The sequence below is a fragment of the Podarcis gaigeae genome (genome assembly GCF_964106915.1).
Source record: "Podarcis gaigeae genome assembly, chromosome: 3".
NCBI classification, from domain to species: Eukaryota; Metazoa; Chordata; class Lepidosauria; order Squamata; family Lacertidae; genus Podarcis; species Podarcis gaigeae.
The window spans coordinates 49,681,169-49,699,975 of record NC_139680.1 but is presented as its reverse complement, the minus strand read 5'-3'; the positions used below and the strand labels follow the sequence as shown (position 1 = coordinate 49,699,975).

At 42.4% G+C, this 18,807-nt stretch overlaps 1 protein-coding gene across 1 annotated transcript; it reads left to right on the top strand.

Moving 5' to 3' along the window:
• The first annotated feature begins 12,906 nt into the window (after window positions 1–12,906).
• Window positions 12,907–18,351, top strand: CD24 (CD24 molecule). The gene is made up of 2 exons (XM_083731562.1): window positions 12,907–13,059; window positions 16,804–18,351. Exons 1-2 carry the CDS (start codon window positions 12,991–12,993, stop codon window positions 16,969–16,971), a joined length of 237 nt encoding a protein of 78 aa, XP_083587688.1. The 5' UTR covers window positions 12,907–12,990; the 3' UTR covers window positions 16,972–18,351.
• Window positions 18,352–18,807: the final 456 nt, after the last annotated feature.

Here is an 18,807-nt window from a genome sequence, read left to right as displayed (position 1 = left end):
GTGAGGCCAGAGGCAAAAGTAGATGAAGCAATCCCCACCCCCACACCCCTCCAGGCAAGCAAGAGGAATTATCAGCCAGGCTGAAGCACTTTAAATCAGGGCTGGTGAGGGGTGTGTTACTAGGAATGATGTGCAGCTCAGAGAGAGTCCGTCCAAGGGCCAGGTAGAGAGACCTAAATGGTTGTGTTCAGCCCTTGAGCTTGAGATGTGGACACTGGCAATGAGAGGAATCTTGGATTCAGCTATATTGATTTCTAATTATACTGAATTATTTTAATTTGTGGTTATTTTGACCAGAATATAAACTGAGATTTTAGAGTATTCTATTTAGTGAGCTATTTCAGAAATGTGGTAGCCCTTAGTTCCAATAGCTGGTTTCAGTTACATGTAACAAATGCTCTGAGATCAGAGCCACTCCTAAAACATACTAGGCACAATACAGACTAGCAGCAATCTTAAATTTTTATTTTTTTATTTTTCAGATGTTAGTTTTCCTTCAGAAGCCGATGTTAATGGATCTGGTAAGTATGCTTTGCCTTGCTACTGAAATCCCATTAGAATTAAAACTCATGGGATGAGAAGAATAGCATGTTGCAAGTCCTGATAAGCATTTATATTAGGGAATAAGACCCATTCAACCCAGTTGGATTTAGTTCAAAGTAAACTTGCATGGGACTGTGCTGTGCATACATTTCAGCTTGCATATGTAGGAATCACAAGCTTTAAATCCCCCCCTTTTTATCGCAGAGCACCCTGAACACAGAAAAAGAACATCAGAAGACTAGCTAAGGGGAAATTGGCAACACCAGTGTACATTTTCAGAGTACAGAGGAATGTTTTGCTATTTAGAGTGCTAAGCAAAATAGTAGCAACACATTATAATTACATCATGGTGGTTACTGACACCAAAATCTAAATATGGCATATGGAGTTGGATGGCTAAAAATGTCCCTCCATTTTTAGGAAAAATACACCTTTGGCATGGTGTATCTAGCCACAAAATTTGAGATGCAAAGTACATGCTCAACATCAGCCAAGTCACAGCTGTTTTGCAGTATGTAAGTGCAGCAAAAATTTTACACTAACCAAGAATGTGCTTGAAGACTGGTTACTTCAGAACCAATGCCCAGCCTTACAAATCTCACTTGCAGGGAAGTATTTGCATACATTGCTTTCATTACAAAAATCATGCTTTGCAGAAACCCACAAGAGAAAGCAAGACACACAAAAGGAAAATAGCATTCTTGGATACACTGAAACTCTCTAACCAGAAAGCACATCTCCACAATTAGCCTGAAGCCATGTCAATGAGGCCTTTCCAGATTACAGTATTATTGGGGAACAAACAATCTTCAACCATTACTCAGGTGTTGAAGGGCAGCCAAACACCTATACTCAAAGTAGTGCAGTTGTTAACATAGAGCTTCTCCAGACATCCTTTTTATTGCATATCCATGATGATGAGCAATCTTGATGCTATGGGGATAGTCACATGCAATCCTGCCTTCAATACTGTTTGTGCCTGGAAACGTTTTGAGGTGGTCACACTGTTTCATTTCCAATCAGTGCCTATCCCATAACTTCCTGCTGCTAAAAACCTAGAACTTTTTGTAGCACACATGTTTTCATTTCTTTCTGTTTGCTATAGCCTTTCTGGACAGCAATAATGTGGTGGCATCACAATAAAATTCTAGTCTGGAGGGGCTCTCAGCAATTGCATGGTTCTTTTCTCAAGCAAATAACTCCTCTTGCAGTTTATTTGTTTGTTTGTTTGTTTGGTGTTGTTTGTTTGTTTGTCAAATTGTGGCGGGAAGAATTGTAGGGATAATGTCAGCCACTCACAGCTAGCAGTTTGCTGCTTATTTCAGTTGCTCCTGTTGATAGTGCCTCTGATTGGTAGCAGGTTTAGAAAGTAGATGAAAGACTACAGGTTTTTGTTTTGTTTTTTAAATAAAGCACATAAGTCTAAGGACTGCTGCCCTGCTCACTCTGCTTGCCAACTCCGCCTTTCCTCCAACCCTCCTTCCCCACCTGTCCAACCCACCTCTGTTTACATCTCACCCACCCCCTTTTCAGCCCCTCATAGCTTGCCCAAACCTCACATCATCTCCCCCCACAGCTCACCCCAACCCCCTTTTAAAGGAGGGGGAGGCATTTCAGAGACCAATTTTCTGAAGCCCCTCCATCTTTAATGGTGTGGGGGGGGGCACTTCACAGAACACAGAACACTTTGCCAAACTGCTATGTGAATGCCTTCCCCTTTTGTTAAACAGCTTGCCTGGGCCGCCTGCCATCTGCGCTGCTTGCTTGCCTCCCTGCCTGCCATTCTGTCATGCTGCAGTTGGTGTGATGCCCTGTTGGTGGCCACATGAACTGCAGCATGACAACAGCATTACATTTTTATTTATATAGGAAGAGTGTCCTTTACTCTGATGCCCTGCTTGTGGGCTCTTGAAGGCTGCTGAGTACTTCAAACAGAATACTTCACAACAGTACAACTCCATAAATAACACAACATTCCCTTCACACACTTTATAAAAATGCTAATAATATATTGGATGTTATAAAAAGCTTTGTCAGATTATCTGCTTTTGAATTTGAATAATACTAACTGTTTGCAGCAAGATTCCGTGGATAATAGACTAGGGTGGTGTGGAGATTGCATGGATAAGCTCACAGGGACATGAATAAGTGAGCAAATGACTTCCCTGTTTTCTTCACTGAACCTATCCTTCTCATCTTACAATTTCCTCCAGCAGCTGTGGGAAAACAAGTAGAATCAGCATCATGTGTCACACTTGCTCTTCTGAGGCCACCCGCAGTTGTCATCACTTTTAATGGGAAAAACAAGCCCAGAGAATGAGGAGGAGTGATATCATACACTGGCTAGGAACTAATGGAAGCAGTAAAAGGCAGGGTGGCAATGGGAGAGGAGCAAATAAAAACACTTTAAACGTAATGTATGTGCCGGAAAAATACACGAGGTATTGTTGAGAGAGACATCCTGAAAAGGAGGGGGGAGAGAATAGAAGAGGACAATTCCCTTCATTTCATGTATTTCATTCTCAGGATGCTGGATCTTACAAGCTGGTTCTACCCCTGGGAACAGGCTGAAGTAGCAAAAAGAGAAATATTTGAGCACTCTGAGTGGTTACTGTAAAACATTAGGAAATTTCAAACTGCCTGTGGGTGACATTAATCAACACTGCTCAATTGTTAAAGCACGAAACACTGAATGAGATGGCTCTTCTTAAGAGCACAGAGGCCTTATAACTAGTCTGACAGTCTAAATTATAAGGTCCATTGTTATCAGCTCAATTTCTCCATTGCTTGCTTCTTCTTCCAGGATTAATTTAAGCAAAGACTGACCTGCAGAGTGAGGCAACTTCCCCAGCTGGCAAATGCTTGGGAGGCAGCAGGCAGTGGAGGCAGCACCCCCAGCCAGTGGCAGTCTTTGGACTCAGATTTCAGCAGCACCCTGTGCAATGCTAAAATTTGATGCCCCCCACACCTCTTGAGCTACAACATTGTTGTGGTGCCCCCTGTGGCCGAACCACTCACACTACCCTAAAACCACCTCTGCCCCAGCTGTTTTTCCTGAGCCCCCTGACCAGAACCTTTTGTTGGAGAACAGAAAGTACCGTATATGTCATGTGGCATGTCGTGTACCCCCATAACTACCTTCAAGTGCAACAGAGGACTCTATCCCATTGCCTGTATTGAAGTAAGTCAACCGTCACTCAGCCTTTGTACACTGAATTGGGGGTTGTGGCTGCCATCTTGTCCTTTGCTTCAGGCAGCAAATAGTCTTGAGAGGACCCTGCCAGGACCTAGCTCCAAAACTAGTTTTCAGGGCAAATATTCAATGCAACAATACATGTAATTGAGAAGGTAGTGTTCAAGCATGTGAAAAGCATCTTCCTGCCCTCAAAACTGAACCATACCTATCCTCCACATGGTCAGAATTGGAAGGGGGGTACCATAGATCAGAGCCAAAATCCCACCTCAACACCTCTTATTTTACAAATGGAGCCCATTCTGCCTTGTCCACCTCTTTCTCTCTCCTGTTTCTTTTGAGGAATCTCTTGAAGGTTGTGTGAACTACTTTGCTTCATATTACCAGGAGTGTGAGGTGGAGGGCAGTCCAGAATAGAAAACAGGTGGTTGTGTTGTTGGAATTATTCTTTTCATCCACTGTGGTTCAGTGTGCAGCAACCCCCTGGAGCATGAGAGTTTATCACAGGACCCAGGGCTGTATATTCCAATACGGTTGTGCAGGGTTTCAAAGCCATCTATCCACAAATTAAAAGACGCCTGCTTCTTGGGAGAACAGCAATGACAAACCTAGACAGCATCTTAAAAAGCAGAGACATCACCTTGCCAACAAAGGTCCGTATAGTTAAAGCTATGGTTTTCCCAGTAGTGATGTATGGAAGTGAGAGCTGGACCATAAAGAAGGTTGATCGCCAAATAATTGATGCTTTTGAATTATGGTGCTGGAGGAGACTCTTGAGAGTCCCATGGACTGCAAGAAGATCAAACCTATCCATTCTGAAGGAAATCAGTCACCTCGTGAGAAGAGAAGACTCCCTGGAAAAGATCCTGATGTTGGGGAAGATTGAGGGCACAAGGAGAAGGGGACGACAGAGGACGAGATGGATGGACAGTGTTCTCAAAGCTACCAGCATGAGTTTGACCAAACTTCGGCAGGCAGTGGAAGGCAGGAGTGCCTGGCATGCTCTGGTCCATGGGGTCACGAAGAGTCAGACACGACTAAACAACTAAACAAAAACAAATCCACACTGCAATCTCTCAGATTTGAACATTTTGGCAATATTCCTTGCTGGCTGTTGGAGAATGCCCTTTTATTTTCCACCTACCCCCAGGCTAGTAAGGAAGTGGGATAGATACATGAATGTGCAATAGCAGGAGTCAACACTGTGCCTACAGGTGTACATGTGCCAACAGAGGCCTCCCCCCCCCCCCGCTGAAATTAGGCTTGCTTTAAGAGAGCATAGTTTTATGATGTTAAGTGGGTGTCGGTGTGGATGAAACCCTAGGTCCCCTTTCCAAACCTTTGAACTTTTATCTGTGAGGTTAGAATGTGTTAAGAGGGAACTTAATGAACAGGACAATCTAGTCCCTTTGTCAGGGTAATGACCTTGGCTGAGTAGCCAAGTACCCAACATATGCATCTAAAGAGAGTGAGCAAATGTGTGGGCCTTTCCCCCATCCCACTCACCTGGCTAGTAGGTAGAAGAACAATAGCCTGAGTTCTTAAGGGGAGGTGGGAGCTGAGAAATGCTGGAAGCTGATGACAGAGGCATACCTTGCTCTGTGCTGAGCAGAAGCTGGATTTGGGGTCTTATTTGGAAATCCAATGGAGAAACGATATCTGTTGGGGTGTTTACTGTGTACAGGGGCGTCGACTTATAAAAAATATTGGGGGGGACGGGGGCCCATACCGACTTATAAAAAATATTGGGGGGGCCCAAGACCTCCAAACCGCTGCTGCTGGGGGAACGAAAGGGGCGAGCCCCGGGCTGCCCCGACCTTAAGTGAACCTGTGAGGGCCCGCCCTTTGCAGCAGCCGATTGGCTGCCGCCGTGGGTGGTGAATATTAATGAGCTAGGGGGAATCCCTGCTTCTCGATGGGTCGAGAGTCCGCAACCCCACCCCCTCTCTAGATCGGGAGTGGCTTTGTTTTAACTCATTACTGAATGTATTTTAAAAGGTAACTATCGTCAAACAAGGAAAATAAAAAATACCAACATAATTTTGTGATTTTACAAAGCATAATATAACTAATAATTTTCTTAAATTATTGGGGGGGCAGAGCCCCCCCAAACGAATTTTGAGGGGGCTCGGGCCCCCTCAGGCCCCATGGAGTCAGCGCCTATGACTGTGTAGAGCCCTCTATCCTATGCTCAGGCTGCATATATATGTAAATAAAACAATATATCCTAACCCTACGCCAAAGGATAAATGGACATAAATCTGATATCAGGAATCACAAGAGAGAGAAACCAGTAGGAGGACACTTCAGTCTCCCAGGACATTCTATACAAGATCTCAAAGTATCTGTCTTATTACAAAAGAATTTCAGAAATAGACTGGAAAGAGAAGTTGCTGAATTGCAACTTATTACCAAACGTAAAACCACGGAGAGACCTGGTCTGAATAGAGACATTGAATTATTTTCTCAATATACATGATAAAGCTATTTTTAGCCATCTCACCCCTTGCTTTTTCTTGTAAGACCAATTGCAGTCGTTAACAGTCGTCAACAGGTTTACCACACCTATCAGCCAATCACCCATTCCCACCACCCTTCTGAGTAATACCCCTCCCCACCCTCTCACTATATATAATGGTCTGGTGACTTCTGTTTCAGTGCATCTGAAGAAGTGTGCATGCACATGAAAGCTCATACCAATAACAAACCTAATGCTACTGGAAGGAATTTTTTTTATTTTGTTTCAGTATATCCTAAATACACCACAGTCTCAACTGGCCTTCAGTCCAAGGAAACCAAAAAGCACCTGGAAGCCCTGGGGTCTCTCACCACTTGGAGATTGGGGTGGCAAATAACAATGGTGGTGGAGAACAATACTGTGGGATTACACAACTTGAATGCTCCTCGTTGTACTGTGTGTGTGGTGCCCAGAGCAGTTTGTGCACAGGCCCAAAAAGGTTGGAGACCCCTGTGCTACAGAATCTCTTTGTGAAAAGCCCCTTCCTAATGATGATGATGATGATGATGATAATTTATACCCCGCCCATCTGGCAGGGTATAAATCAAACATTAAAAGCTTCCCTAAACAGAGCATATCCTTTATTCAGTGACATTGAGCTTTAAATCCTTATATCACTGTTTTACTATGCTTCATCTCATTTGTCCTCCCCACCAACACAGCAATGAAGTGTATTATTAATATGTCCATATGGTCTATTATGATAATGAGTATTTCAATGAAAAACTTTGATATATGTTTTATATAAATATAAACTTGGATATAAGTTTACAGTCAGAAATGTATGATGTTTCCCTGTGCCCTTTAAAGCATTCTTTGAATTTCCCACTTCTGCAATTCAGAATGTCAAACCCACATTAGCAAGACTGTAAAAAACAACAAAACATTTTAATGACTTCTCCCATCCACTTTCTATCCCAGATACACAATATTCAGACACGAGCACAAATGGCGCCAGAGAGGCTTTGTAGTATAGTAGCATTGTGTGTGAAAACACCACCAGATTAACAGCCAAGGCTGACAGGTGGGCCAATGGTTAAGGTGGGAGATCTCATTTTAGCCATTACACAACATTTGACTCTGAAGCTGCAATATGATGTAGGGGAGTAAGTTCCATTGTAGTGAATGGGACTAACGTCTCTGTAAACATGCATAGGATCAGATTACATGGATAAAATGCTATGTTCTTGGTTAACATCTGGTGAACTCAGTGAAACTTAGAACCAAAGTGTATGCTATACTGAAATCCTGTGTTTGGCACTGCCAATGCAATTTTTGTTTTTGTATAAGGAACTGCAAAGGGAGTGGGGGGGAGAGTTTTTGGATCAGGCGTGCAGTGCAGGGGAGGAAGGCCACATGGACCCAATCCAGATCTCTTTACTTCTAAGTGAGCATACATAGGATGATGGCCCAACAACCACTTATCAAATGATTTTGGGTCTTCTTTGCTTTTCTTTTGCCAGAGGAACACTTATCAGACAGCTGATTTGTGTTTATGGCAATAAAAATCCCCCATTGCATTGTGAACACTGTAGCACAGGAAATTGTAGTATATAAAGTTATTTCCTTTAAGAGGGAAACTTTTTCCCCTTTCTCAATGCCTGATCAGCTGCACTGAAGGAAAAGGATATGACAGAAACATTTGGAAGCATATTCACATTTCCCCAATCCTTCTTCCTCCGCTGGGAACAAATGGATTGTTGTTTGTGCTAATTCAAAAAGTCTGCTGTGGTAGATAATGGCAATACATTGAACCCTGAAGCATGACTGCCTCCTGCTAGGGGAAGGGAAAGAGGAAAGGAACAGGAGAAAGGAGTGGAACCTAGGTGTTTGGTGGGAAACAACAAAGTGTATTTTCTCTGTCTGTTAGTCTCAACTCTGCCTTCTACTGACTAGAAGCATGCAAAGTTGCTTATACCCAACAGCCCACACCCTCTCACTTGCTCTGCTTCACATCTTCCTTGAGTGTTGTTGCTTGGCTGGAATGTAATCCTTGAACTCTTGACAATGCCTCATTCTTGCCTGGAAGATGGGTAGAGAGGTGTGTGTGTGAATGTGTAGAAACTAGCCTTCTGTACAAAGGTACATTTTACATCCACTGCTCTTCCCACTTTTGCCTCTGGCCAAAGTGAGGTGACTACCTCAGATGGCAAGATCCACAGGGGCAGCAGATCCCAATGCAGATATTTATTCCCTCCTTGTTCTTGATGCAAATATTCATTCATGCTTTCTTCCCTGATGGGGAAGGGGACACAGTTTTTTTGTTTGCCTCAGGAACCAAAATGTTTTGGACTGGCCCTGTCTCTGGCCTCACCCACCACTGGCCTGTGGTCATAGGGCTGGGAAAAAAATCCCCACTCCTGGGATACAGCTCCCTGTGACCATGAGAATTTGAAAAGGTTTCTAGCCTATTGTTTATTGTGTATGAGCAGCATGCTAGTACAAAAAGCCTGACTGCTCTGGCTTCACTCGTCCCTGTTGCAAGTAGGAGAAATGAAAGAGGAAACAGATTTCCTTGATTTTAGTATATGTTTGTAGGGGTTTTTTTGGGGGGGGGTAAGCTGCTTTTCTTGATTAATGATTAATAAATTTAATGATTACTACCACTACTACTACTGCTACTACTACTACTACTAATCAGCCCTGGCTTCCCAGGGATTGTAGTTTGTTGCTCCCTAAAAAGCCATAATGAGTAAGCTGACAGCAAGCTGTGATTTGAGGTTGGCTAGCAAACCAGGCATGTTGGGGAGCCACAAACCATGACCCCTGGTTGGGATGTAGGGGAAGAGCAGCTTAACTGCAGCTTCCTGGCTTGTTTCCTGTCTTGTACCCAGAGCAGAGCAAAACCAGAGTGATCAGGCAGGGTACACTAGCACACCTGACTAACCTTGAGATGGAAATTTAGCCTGTGAACTACTCTGGCTAAAATCTTCATAGCTTTTTAAAAAGCCAGCACTTTGACTTGGGTTCCAAAACTAAAGGGCAGCCAGAACACATCTTGAAGTTCTCAGTGTTTCTGAATACTCTTCAGAGGCATTCCCATGTAAAAAGTGTTGTAGTAGTCAAGCGTAGAGTTTGAAAAAGCATAGCTGATGATGGCTTAATCAATGTTCAGTGTGCCAAAGCAGTTACAACATTGGACTCAGACCTGAGAGATCAGGGTTCAAACCTCAACTCAGCCAAGAACATGGGTGACCTTGAACCAGTCTATGGCTCTCCACCTAATCCAAGATACAGGGTTGCTGTGAGGATGAAATGGGCAGCGGGAGAATCACCTTGAACTCCTTGGATGAAAAGGAATAGGAATGGAATAATAAATACATAAATAATGTACCTCAAGTAGACTCACAGCATACATAATAAGTGCTAGTGCTATCATCTATCTATCTATATCTATCTATCATCTATATCTATCTATCTATCTATCTATCTATCTATCTATCTATCTATCTATCTATCTATCATCTATCTATCTCTATCATCTATCTATCTATCTATCTATCTATCTATCTATCGATCTATCATCTATCTATCATCTATCCATCTATTTAGAAATGTTCCTGGCTCTGGCTCCCCACTGGTAATTGAAAAGCAAGCCTGAATTCAGGAGAATGCCTAGGCAGTATGGGCTTTACTTATTTACGTTTTGGAAATGGGATGAGATCCTCTAGGCTAACTGTTAACTGGTTTTCAGTAGAAGCCACTATTTTTTTCAGCCCAACCACACACTCATAGCTCCAGCTGAATCAAAGGGAATTTTCACTTTTTCTCTATAATTAACTCCCACAGACTTATGGAACATAGGTAAAATGAATCTAGTTGAAACATCACTACTAGAGAACTGGTCACAAGTGAGATTAACTAAAGAAAGTATATTGTTGTCATGTTCACTGCACCCCTCAGAATGGGCATCACCTTTAAATGATTATGCGTTCCAATAAATAAAAAAAATCCAAAAGCATTCTTACCTTATCCTCCATTTACTAGATGAGTCATAAGGAACTGGCAGCAAGGAGCAATTAGGCACAAGACAATCCTGGGAAAATCCCTTCAAGATTTCCTCCTTGGCAATTGGCTTAGCTGAAAAATGCCTTTGCAGATCAAACAGCTCTTGCTGCCTCGCTCTTAAGGGTCTGTGCATTAGATTAGAAGTCACTCACTATTGCCATATCATTTAAACTGGAAATTATATAATTTATTTTAATGATTTTTAAACTAGAAAAATATTTATAAACTTACAAGCCAGCAATACCTTTTTTTTTTTTTACATTTCAGTTTATGAAAGAGTTAAAATCAGTTCCAGAAGAGTAGCCATATTAGCCTACTGCAAGAAAAACAATGAAAGGTCTTGCGGCACCTTAAAGGCAACGAAAAGTATTATAAGCTTTCATGTAGTACTGAAGTCTGTTGAAGCTTACACCAAAATAAATTTGTTTGTTGTTATTATTTAATTTTATAATGTATATAAAACAGAGATAACCATTATAAAAACAGGTCAACATTAAAAGGTGAAAAACAAAACTATGAAATAGGCACGTAGAATGAGTAGTTGCACATGAGTTAACATAACAAAATCCAAGTAAAGACTATCAACTTTATCAGATCATCAAGTATAGTTCCTTATTTGCCAGGCTTGTGACAAGGGTTATCTTGAAAATAATGGTTCCACTGTATATGTCATAAAGGAATGCCAAATCATATAAAATATATCTGGAGCTTCTAGTCCTTGTCAAAGTCTCAAATTATGCATGATTTTCATTATGGTTATATTCCAGAGCGAGCAGTACCAAGTGTCCAGTGCAAGATTTGGGGCTGTTTCCCATTGAGTTGCAATTATTTTTCCAGAGTTTTAACGAACAAACTACATGATGATTTTGACACAACTTCCAAAAAATGGCCAAGATTGTAACGGTGATGCACCTACTAGGGAATAGTTGATTTAAAGTATTAGTATGAAGCCTGAAAAAATAATATTTGTGTGTTGAGAAAGAAAGAGGTGGAAATTGTATGTTACCGGTAAATCTGAGGTGGGTTGTTGCCAACGAAAGCTCTTCTCATGCTGTATTAAGGTTGCAGTACTGAACATACTGTACTTACCAAGGAGCAGTAAAGCCTATATGTTACGCACTTCCTAAAATTCCCTCTTCCACACAACGTACCACACCTGCATAAACTTCCTCTTCCATACTCCAGTGCTAAAGGTGTTAAAGGTACAGGAACTCATCCTCTATTTGACCTGAACACTCTAGGAAGAACGTTCCCTGAATCTCTGTGGGACTTTCCCCCAACGCAGGATGGCTCCTGTGGCCTTTGAGTATTGTCTCAAGACAGAGTTCAATATACAGGAAGTGTAAAAACACACAGAATATTTATTGCAATCAATTAAACATTAATACAGTCCCATAAAGAGATGTTAAGTCTCTTACTAATTATCTAATGGATGGAAGGGAATTATCATCGTAATGTGTCGCCACCTACCACTGTTGATCTGGGGCCAGGGGACACCCAGTGAAATATAGGCCTCCTTTATGTGGGTATTTTAGCAGGTACCACAACAGTGATGAGTATATAAAGAATCCACTTAGGCACCGATATCACCGACAGTTTTCAACAATAGTTTTAACAACTGTCATCTCTATGAGCTTATTTGCAGGACTAGAGGTCAGTTCTCGGATGCATCAAAAGTATTAAGGAAAACATCACCTACAGTCAGCCACTCTGTCAATTTCTAGAAAGGAGTACAGTGGTACCTCAGGTTAAGTACTTAATTCGTTCTGGGGGTCTGTACTTAAATTGAAACTGTTCTTAACCTGAAGCACCACTTTAGCTAATGGGGCCTCCTGCTGCTGCCGCGCTGCCGGAGCACGATTTCTGTTCTCATCCTGAAGCAAAGTTCTTAACTTGAGGTAATATTTCTGGGTTAGCAGAGTCTGTAACCTGAAGCGTATGTAACCTGAGGTACCACTGTATTTACACAGTCCAGTCATGCATTTCTAAAACAACAGGTGAAGGGGCTTTAGGATCATATGAAGCCGTGTTGACTGACTTCAAAAGCCTCCCCCCTAAATCCAGATATTCATTAGCTTATTGCGTTAACTTAGTAGTGAGTTATGACCAAGACACTCTTCCTTTTTCAGTGTTATTTCTGGTTAAGGAGAAGGGCTAAGCTTCTAAAGCCATCACTCAAATGAAATTCTGATCACCCATTGTGTAGTTTTACTAGTGCACCAGGTGATGTCACCGTAAAATGAGGGAGACCTCTGAGCATATCCAGAGTTGTTTGTTTTTTTACCACTGAATTTACCCCACGTTATGTATCTAACATAGGGGTTAAAGCTTACAGGTCGGGCGGCGTGAATTCCAGGCTGTGCTGAGCCCGGAACCTTTTGTTTTGAAATAAGCGAGCTTTCGAAAGACCTCTGCTTCCTATTGTACCGCGTTTGGTGGGGGGGGGGGGGGAAATAGACCCTTGAATTGCCAAACGGAGTTGCGGGGATCAGTGGAAGAGCTGACAACAAGGCAGAGGGCGGGAACGAAGCCGATCAGGGTTTTTAAAAGCCCCCAAGAGGTGGGGCAAGAGGCAACGCGACGGGTGGGAAGGAGGAGGAGGTCTACAGGGGCTTCGCCCCGCCCCGGCTGGAGCTCGGCGCCCGCATAAAAACCCTCCGCACGCGCCTCCACGTTGCATCTCAGGAGCAGCTTCGGAGGGAGTCGGGGGCTCGCAGCGCGATTAGACATGGGCACGGCACTTGCTACGCGGCTCGGCTTGGGGCTTTTGCTCCTGGCGCTGCTTTTACCCACTCAGGTGAGCGTTGGCAGCGATCTTGGCGTGGCATCGTCCTCATGACCCCATACTCTAATCTAAAGGGTCGAGGGATCCTGTTTTTCCCTTCTGTTTTTCCTCCCCGCCCCCATCCCTAGGTTACTGTTGGGTTCTCGACCCAACCCGCCCCCACGCTTGGAGCTTTCCATTAATTCCTTTTGGCTGTGCAAGTGTGAAAGGGATGGATGAAGTCTCATCCCGAAGACTGGCTCGCCCCCGGACAAAGTCGCCTTGGGTATCCCGGACCCGGTCCCGTCCGAGTTTAGAGCAATCCACTGCCTTCTCCTACAATGCGCGCATAATTGTGGCATCCCCAAGCCAGGGCGGATTCTACAGTGCTGGCTTCCCACAAAAGGTCCTAAAGTTGTGCGATGTTTCTGGGCGCTGCGGTCGAGCCCTAAATATTCACGCTTTTCTCCCTGTCCTTTCCAGATCTCGATTTTTTTGGGGGGAGGCTTGTTGTCTCTCGAGACAGACAGATTCCAACAATGTTAACTCTGCCATTGCCTACCACATGTTCTTTTGCCAACTAGGGTGGATTGACTTGACTCGTTTTCTTTTGAAATCCGTGTTAAATGGTACTTCTCTCTCTTATCTCTGCCACTTAGAGTGGCTGGGGCAACCAAATCAGATTGGCGGAGTACAAATAATAAAAGTATTATTATTACCTCCACCTATTCTTCTGGATAGGAGATCGTGTTAGGAGGCTTGGGGCACTAGGCTTGCAATATTCTGCCACACCTCAAACAAAATACAAATGGGTGCCACCCGTATCAGTGAGGGTTCTGAACACCCTCCCTCAGGTAGCTTTCAATGTAAATCCTCAGTGCTACATTGTTGAGCTGTTTAATGTAGAATCTGCACTGTGTAGACAATGGGGAAAGATAGGACCTCTTGTTGGAATATGAACCTCATTTAGATTATCCAAGGATGGATATAGAAAGATCTTAAATTGTGGCAAGTGTAAGAAAATGGGTCTTTTGCATGATGGGTTTCCACAGGAGGAGGCAACCATAATTCCCAGTTTTCTTGTTCTATGTAAGTTTTTAGAATCTGGGATATGAGGCAGACTGTACAGATATGACTCTTATTGTTTCGTGTGCAAGATGCTAGCCTGCTTCCCTTTTCAGTGTTTTACTCTTCCCCTCCCTGGGAAAATTCCTGCAGACACCCAGTATTGATTTCTCTCCTCTTCATTTACCTAGCTTCTGTCTGCTTTTCTTCAGTTAGATACAGACAAGTGGCTGTTTAAAATACTCAGTGTAATCCTAGGCACGTCTACTCATAAGTAAGTGTTACTATATTCAGTGCAACCTACCCTTAGTAAGCGTGTTGGGTTGCAGACCCATTAGTATTCCTATTTGCAATTTAGTAATCTGCCTCTAGCCACTGCTTTGGAACCATAAAGGCACCTTTCTTCTGTCTTTGTTTAGTAATCAAATACCTAAGATATAATGGAGCCTAGGGATGTAAATGGAGACTTTTTTAAAAAAAGATGTCAAATATGCCACAGCTAGAATAAAAGAAAGCTGTGTACACACTATACATTTAAAGCACAGCTCTTCCCTCGCACCCCCACTCCCACCAGTGCTGGGAACTGTAGTTATTAAAGGTGCTGAGAATTGTAGCTTTGTGAAAGATAAACTACAGTCCCAGAACTGGTAGGTAGGGATTGTGCTTTAAATATATGGTGTGTACTTAGCCTGTGTTTCAGGGCAGGCTGTTTCTGTAATAAAGGATAGCAGCACACAGTTTTACCACTTAAGGAATTTGGAATGTCCGTTGGCTTTCGGTGTTAGTTTCGTTCCACATTCTGCTCCAGAGTTTTTTTGCTGGAGGTGAAACAGTTGGCTGCTGGCTATAAAATGACAAAAGCTGCAGTGAGTTAGTACTTCACCATGCAGCCAGCTACAGAAAGAAGGATGAGTCACCCTTTTCCCTAGCTCCGTCATTTGGCCCAAACAAACAAAAAATTGAAGGGATAGGACAGAGCTTGAAGCAACTTTGGCCAGGAGAGATGGGTTAGTTGGTATAAGGCAGCCAAGATAGCAGGCAAGGCTTGACTGCCATCCAAGAAACAACTTTTGGAACTGTATTTGAGAATATTTAAAAGATCCGTTGTGAGACTAGATCTGCTTTTTGAAGCTGCTTTTAGAAAGCAAACAAAATTTGCAGGTAGGTGTGCTGCTCTGTTAGGAAAACACTAGGAACTAGCAGCAGCAGCGGCATCCAAATACTGAGCATCTCAACTCTTTGAGGTTTCTCGCATAAAAGAACTCCTGAAAGCAATGTTTGATATGAAGGTGTGCAGCAAAATGCTGGTCTCCTAAGTACAGTACTCTCCACTTATGCCACATAGACTGTCTGCCAGCATAGACCCTCTGGGGATGAAAGTCAAATGCTAACAGATGCCATGCGTTCTTGTTGCATTCTAATGATAAAATTCTATATAGTAAGCAACATATAAGTTAACATTGCTACAGATCTCTGCTGCAAGCTGCTTAAAGCACATTGAATTTTAAAGACAAAACAGCCTGATTGTAGGACTGCAGCCTTGGTTTCCCCCCTCGTAGAGTTGGAAGGGATTCCAAGGGTCATCTGGTCCAACCCCCTGCAATGCAGGAATCTCTGCTAAAGCATCCATGCTAGTTTGTGTTACACAGACTCCATTGCAGACATACAGCAAGTCCACCTTGCTTTCTCTTTTGAAACTTTGTGATCTACATGCTTGCTTGGATGAGCGCTTCACTGGTGGAGCTTGCTTGAAAGTAACTGATATCCAAAACAGATTGGCAGAGTTACATTGACTTGAAGTTGTATTAGTAAGTGTGGTTTAAGAGGCACATTTCAAATCGTAATGCCTGCAACAGCAATCTGTTACTGCTTGTTATAGTGGAAAACCTCAATTTTCCTGTATCCTGGGATCCAAAGCTATTCCATACATCTTCCCAGCTTTCAGACATACAAAACACTCCTCTTGTAACTGCTGGAGACTGACACTTTGATTCTGGAATAGCTCTCCAGTATAAATAGCGCCACACTGAAACCCTTAGCGCAAAATTACCAGCTAGGCAGTGCAAAATACTACATGAAAGACTGGAACTTGACTAGAAAGACAGTTATTTCTTCTGTCTCTTTGGGACGTGAAAGCTATTAAGCTAGAGACAGAAAGAAGATGGCTGTTCAGAGATAGGATAGTAGTCGTGTGTGTATTCCTCTCACTTGAACTATTGGCAAAACTAGTCTTTATGATTTTGCTAGATCTTTTTTTTAAAAGCTGTGTGACAAATAGTGACCAAAACAAAAGAAACCTGTGTGTGCCACAGAAAGTAAAGTGATTTTCAAGCCCTTAAAATTCCTTAGTATTGTCCCTAATCTTAAGAGCTAACACCTCATTCAGTCAGCCTTGCTTCCAGTTGCATGGCACCTTGTTAGTCCTGCTTTAGGCTCTAATTTATTCATTAAAATAAATAAATCTGTATTACCATTTGCACAAAATGTCCAAGCAAGCTAACATCAGGACTTGCTTCTGAGCAGGCAAACAATTATATTAGAGATGGATCTTCTTGGACAGGCATTGTCGCGCTTCTCATCGCACCCATTTAAAGGTAGTAGCTTTCCTGAACTGACAGATGAAAATACATGCGGATATGCCCTTGAAGGCAAAATGCAAGTTGGAAAAGGTATTAATTGTGGCTTTACAGTCTTTTCTTTCTTCATGTTTAGACAAGTGGCGGTAATGGAACAACTCCATCGGCTGCAAACAATAATTCAAGTCCAACGTCCGCACCACTTAGCACACTGAACAATACCACCACCAAGGGACATGGAAGCTCTCTTCAATCAACTACGGGCCTCTTCATTCTCACAATCTCTCTTCTATACGTTTGTTAAGAAACCCTGGCTGGGAAACTTCCACCATTCCCTACCCAGTGCCCTGAACCATCTGAGATGGCTAGACCTTCCTATCCCAGCATGAAAAAGAACCACAGAATACCTGCATCAAGTCAGTGCAGTTTACGCTACAGTTCAGTTACTGGTACCAATTGGACTGAGAGTCTTATAAGAGCACCTGATGATCCAAAGCCATTTCCCCTGAAAATCAACCCTATGACCATTCAAGATTTGGAAGGCAGTGGGGTGGGCTCCAGTCTTCAACAGCTGGAATTGGAAATACAAGACAAAGAAGTACAACTTGACTGGCACTGGATAATGACTACCATGAAAAACATAGGAGAGAGATCATGAAGATATGCAAAATAAGGACTCTTTAATTTGAATGAAAATGAAGCTTCGAAAACCACTAGAAAATACAAATGGCGCTGGTTCAGTTCACTCAGTTTCGTATGTAAGGATGCATCCAGCAGACACAGAGTTCCATCCAACATTTTGCTTTGGAATTTCCACCTTCAGTTGTGCAGATCTTATTTTAAGCCTCAGTTAATGTGTGGCTGTTCTAACTAAGCCTGTGTAGTTTTAAAATATATTGGAAAATTACTTTTACTGTGGTATTTCAGTTTTTTCCCCATTTTACTAAAGCTATAAGTGAACCATATGTGCCAGCAAAGCAAGTTATTTGGCAAAGCAGTGGCAAAAACCGCTTGAATAAAACTGAACAAGGGATCAAACCTCCACTGCTAAACTTGAAATGCTATTAATTTTTCATTATCATAGTAGTCGCCTTCTAAAATAAAGCCTCTAGAGTCATTTCCAGATGTCCGTTTTGATTTGGTGCAATTTGGATTTTACTCTATTCTATGCTTGAAATGTAATGTTGGGGCAGAAGAATGGAGAGTAGCTTTTTCAAACAAAAGTGGGAAGGGATGAAGTCTTCAATCATCAAGAATTTTAGAAAATGTCTCAATGATTGAAACCAAATAACACTTGCACAGACACATTCTAGGTAAGTAAGTGTACTAGATAACAAATAATTTGAACTAAAGCTGGCACTAAGATGCAGGTTGAGCTAAGTGCTTGGATTTTCAGAAATATGGAGAGGCTTGTTGACAGTACTATGTCCATGTAGAGTCTTGTCCTGTTCCTGTGGAATCATAGCTTTTAAAGAGAACCCATCCTTTGACTTGGACAGTTTACCCAAAATCTAACAGTTTGCATTGTTGAATAACCATGTGGTAAACTCCATAAAATACTATGGTAGGGTATATGTGCACTTCTTCCTTTTTTGTATCAAGTACACTGTTTTGATTTTGTGACTATGTGATTATGCTTTAAATTTAATTGGGCAAATTGTAAATAAAAAAACCCCTGATCTAAGATTTGTGTATTCTAGCATTTCTTCAGCACTTTACCATAACTAAGTTAGAGCAAACAGATGCAGAAGAAGGAAGGCTTTTTGCATTCCAGCAGAAAATGTTGATAGCTCTTTCTGGCCCTCTTGTATGTTGGTGACATCACACATGGGAGAAGCTGCCCATTTTCTTTAGGATGTTTTGAAAGGTTTACTCATGAAGGCCCTGCAGTATGTAATGTTGCAGCTGATCAATTAAAAGCCAGGCAAATGGAAGATGACTCATTGGCCGGCTGATAGATTGCTAACGTTAGCATTTTTCTGTTAGGGGCTTCTGTACCTCTGACCACTTACATAAATGGCTAGAAACACCACAAAGGCTGCTTAGATTCCTGAATCCACCTCCCAGAATTCCCCTTGCCCCTCTCAAGGTTCGTCAATGGCACAGGAATACTGTCAGGTTGTCTATGTAGGTAGCTCCC

What these genes read in the sequence shown, in the direction of transcription:
- CD24 (XM_083731562.1), top strand. Translation starts at nt 12,991, where the DNA reads ATGGGCACGGCACTTGCTACGCGGCTCGGCTTGGGGCTTTTGCTCCTG. An exon ending in CGCTGCTTTTACCCACTCAG is followed by an intron (nt 13,060 to 16,803) that starts GTGAGCGTTGGC and finishes CTTCATGTTTAG; the next exon opens with ACAAGTGGCGGTAATGGAAC.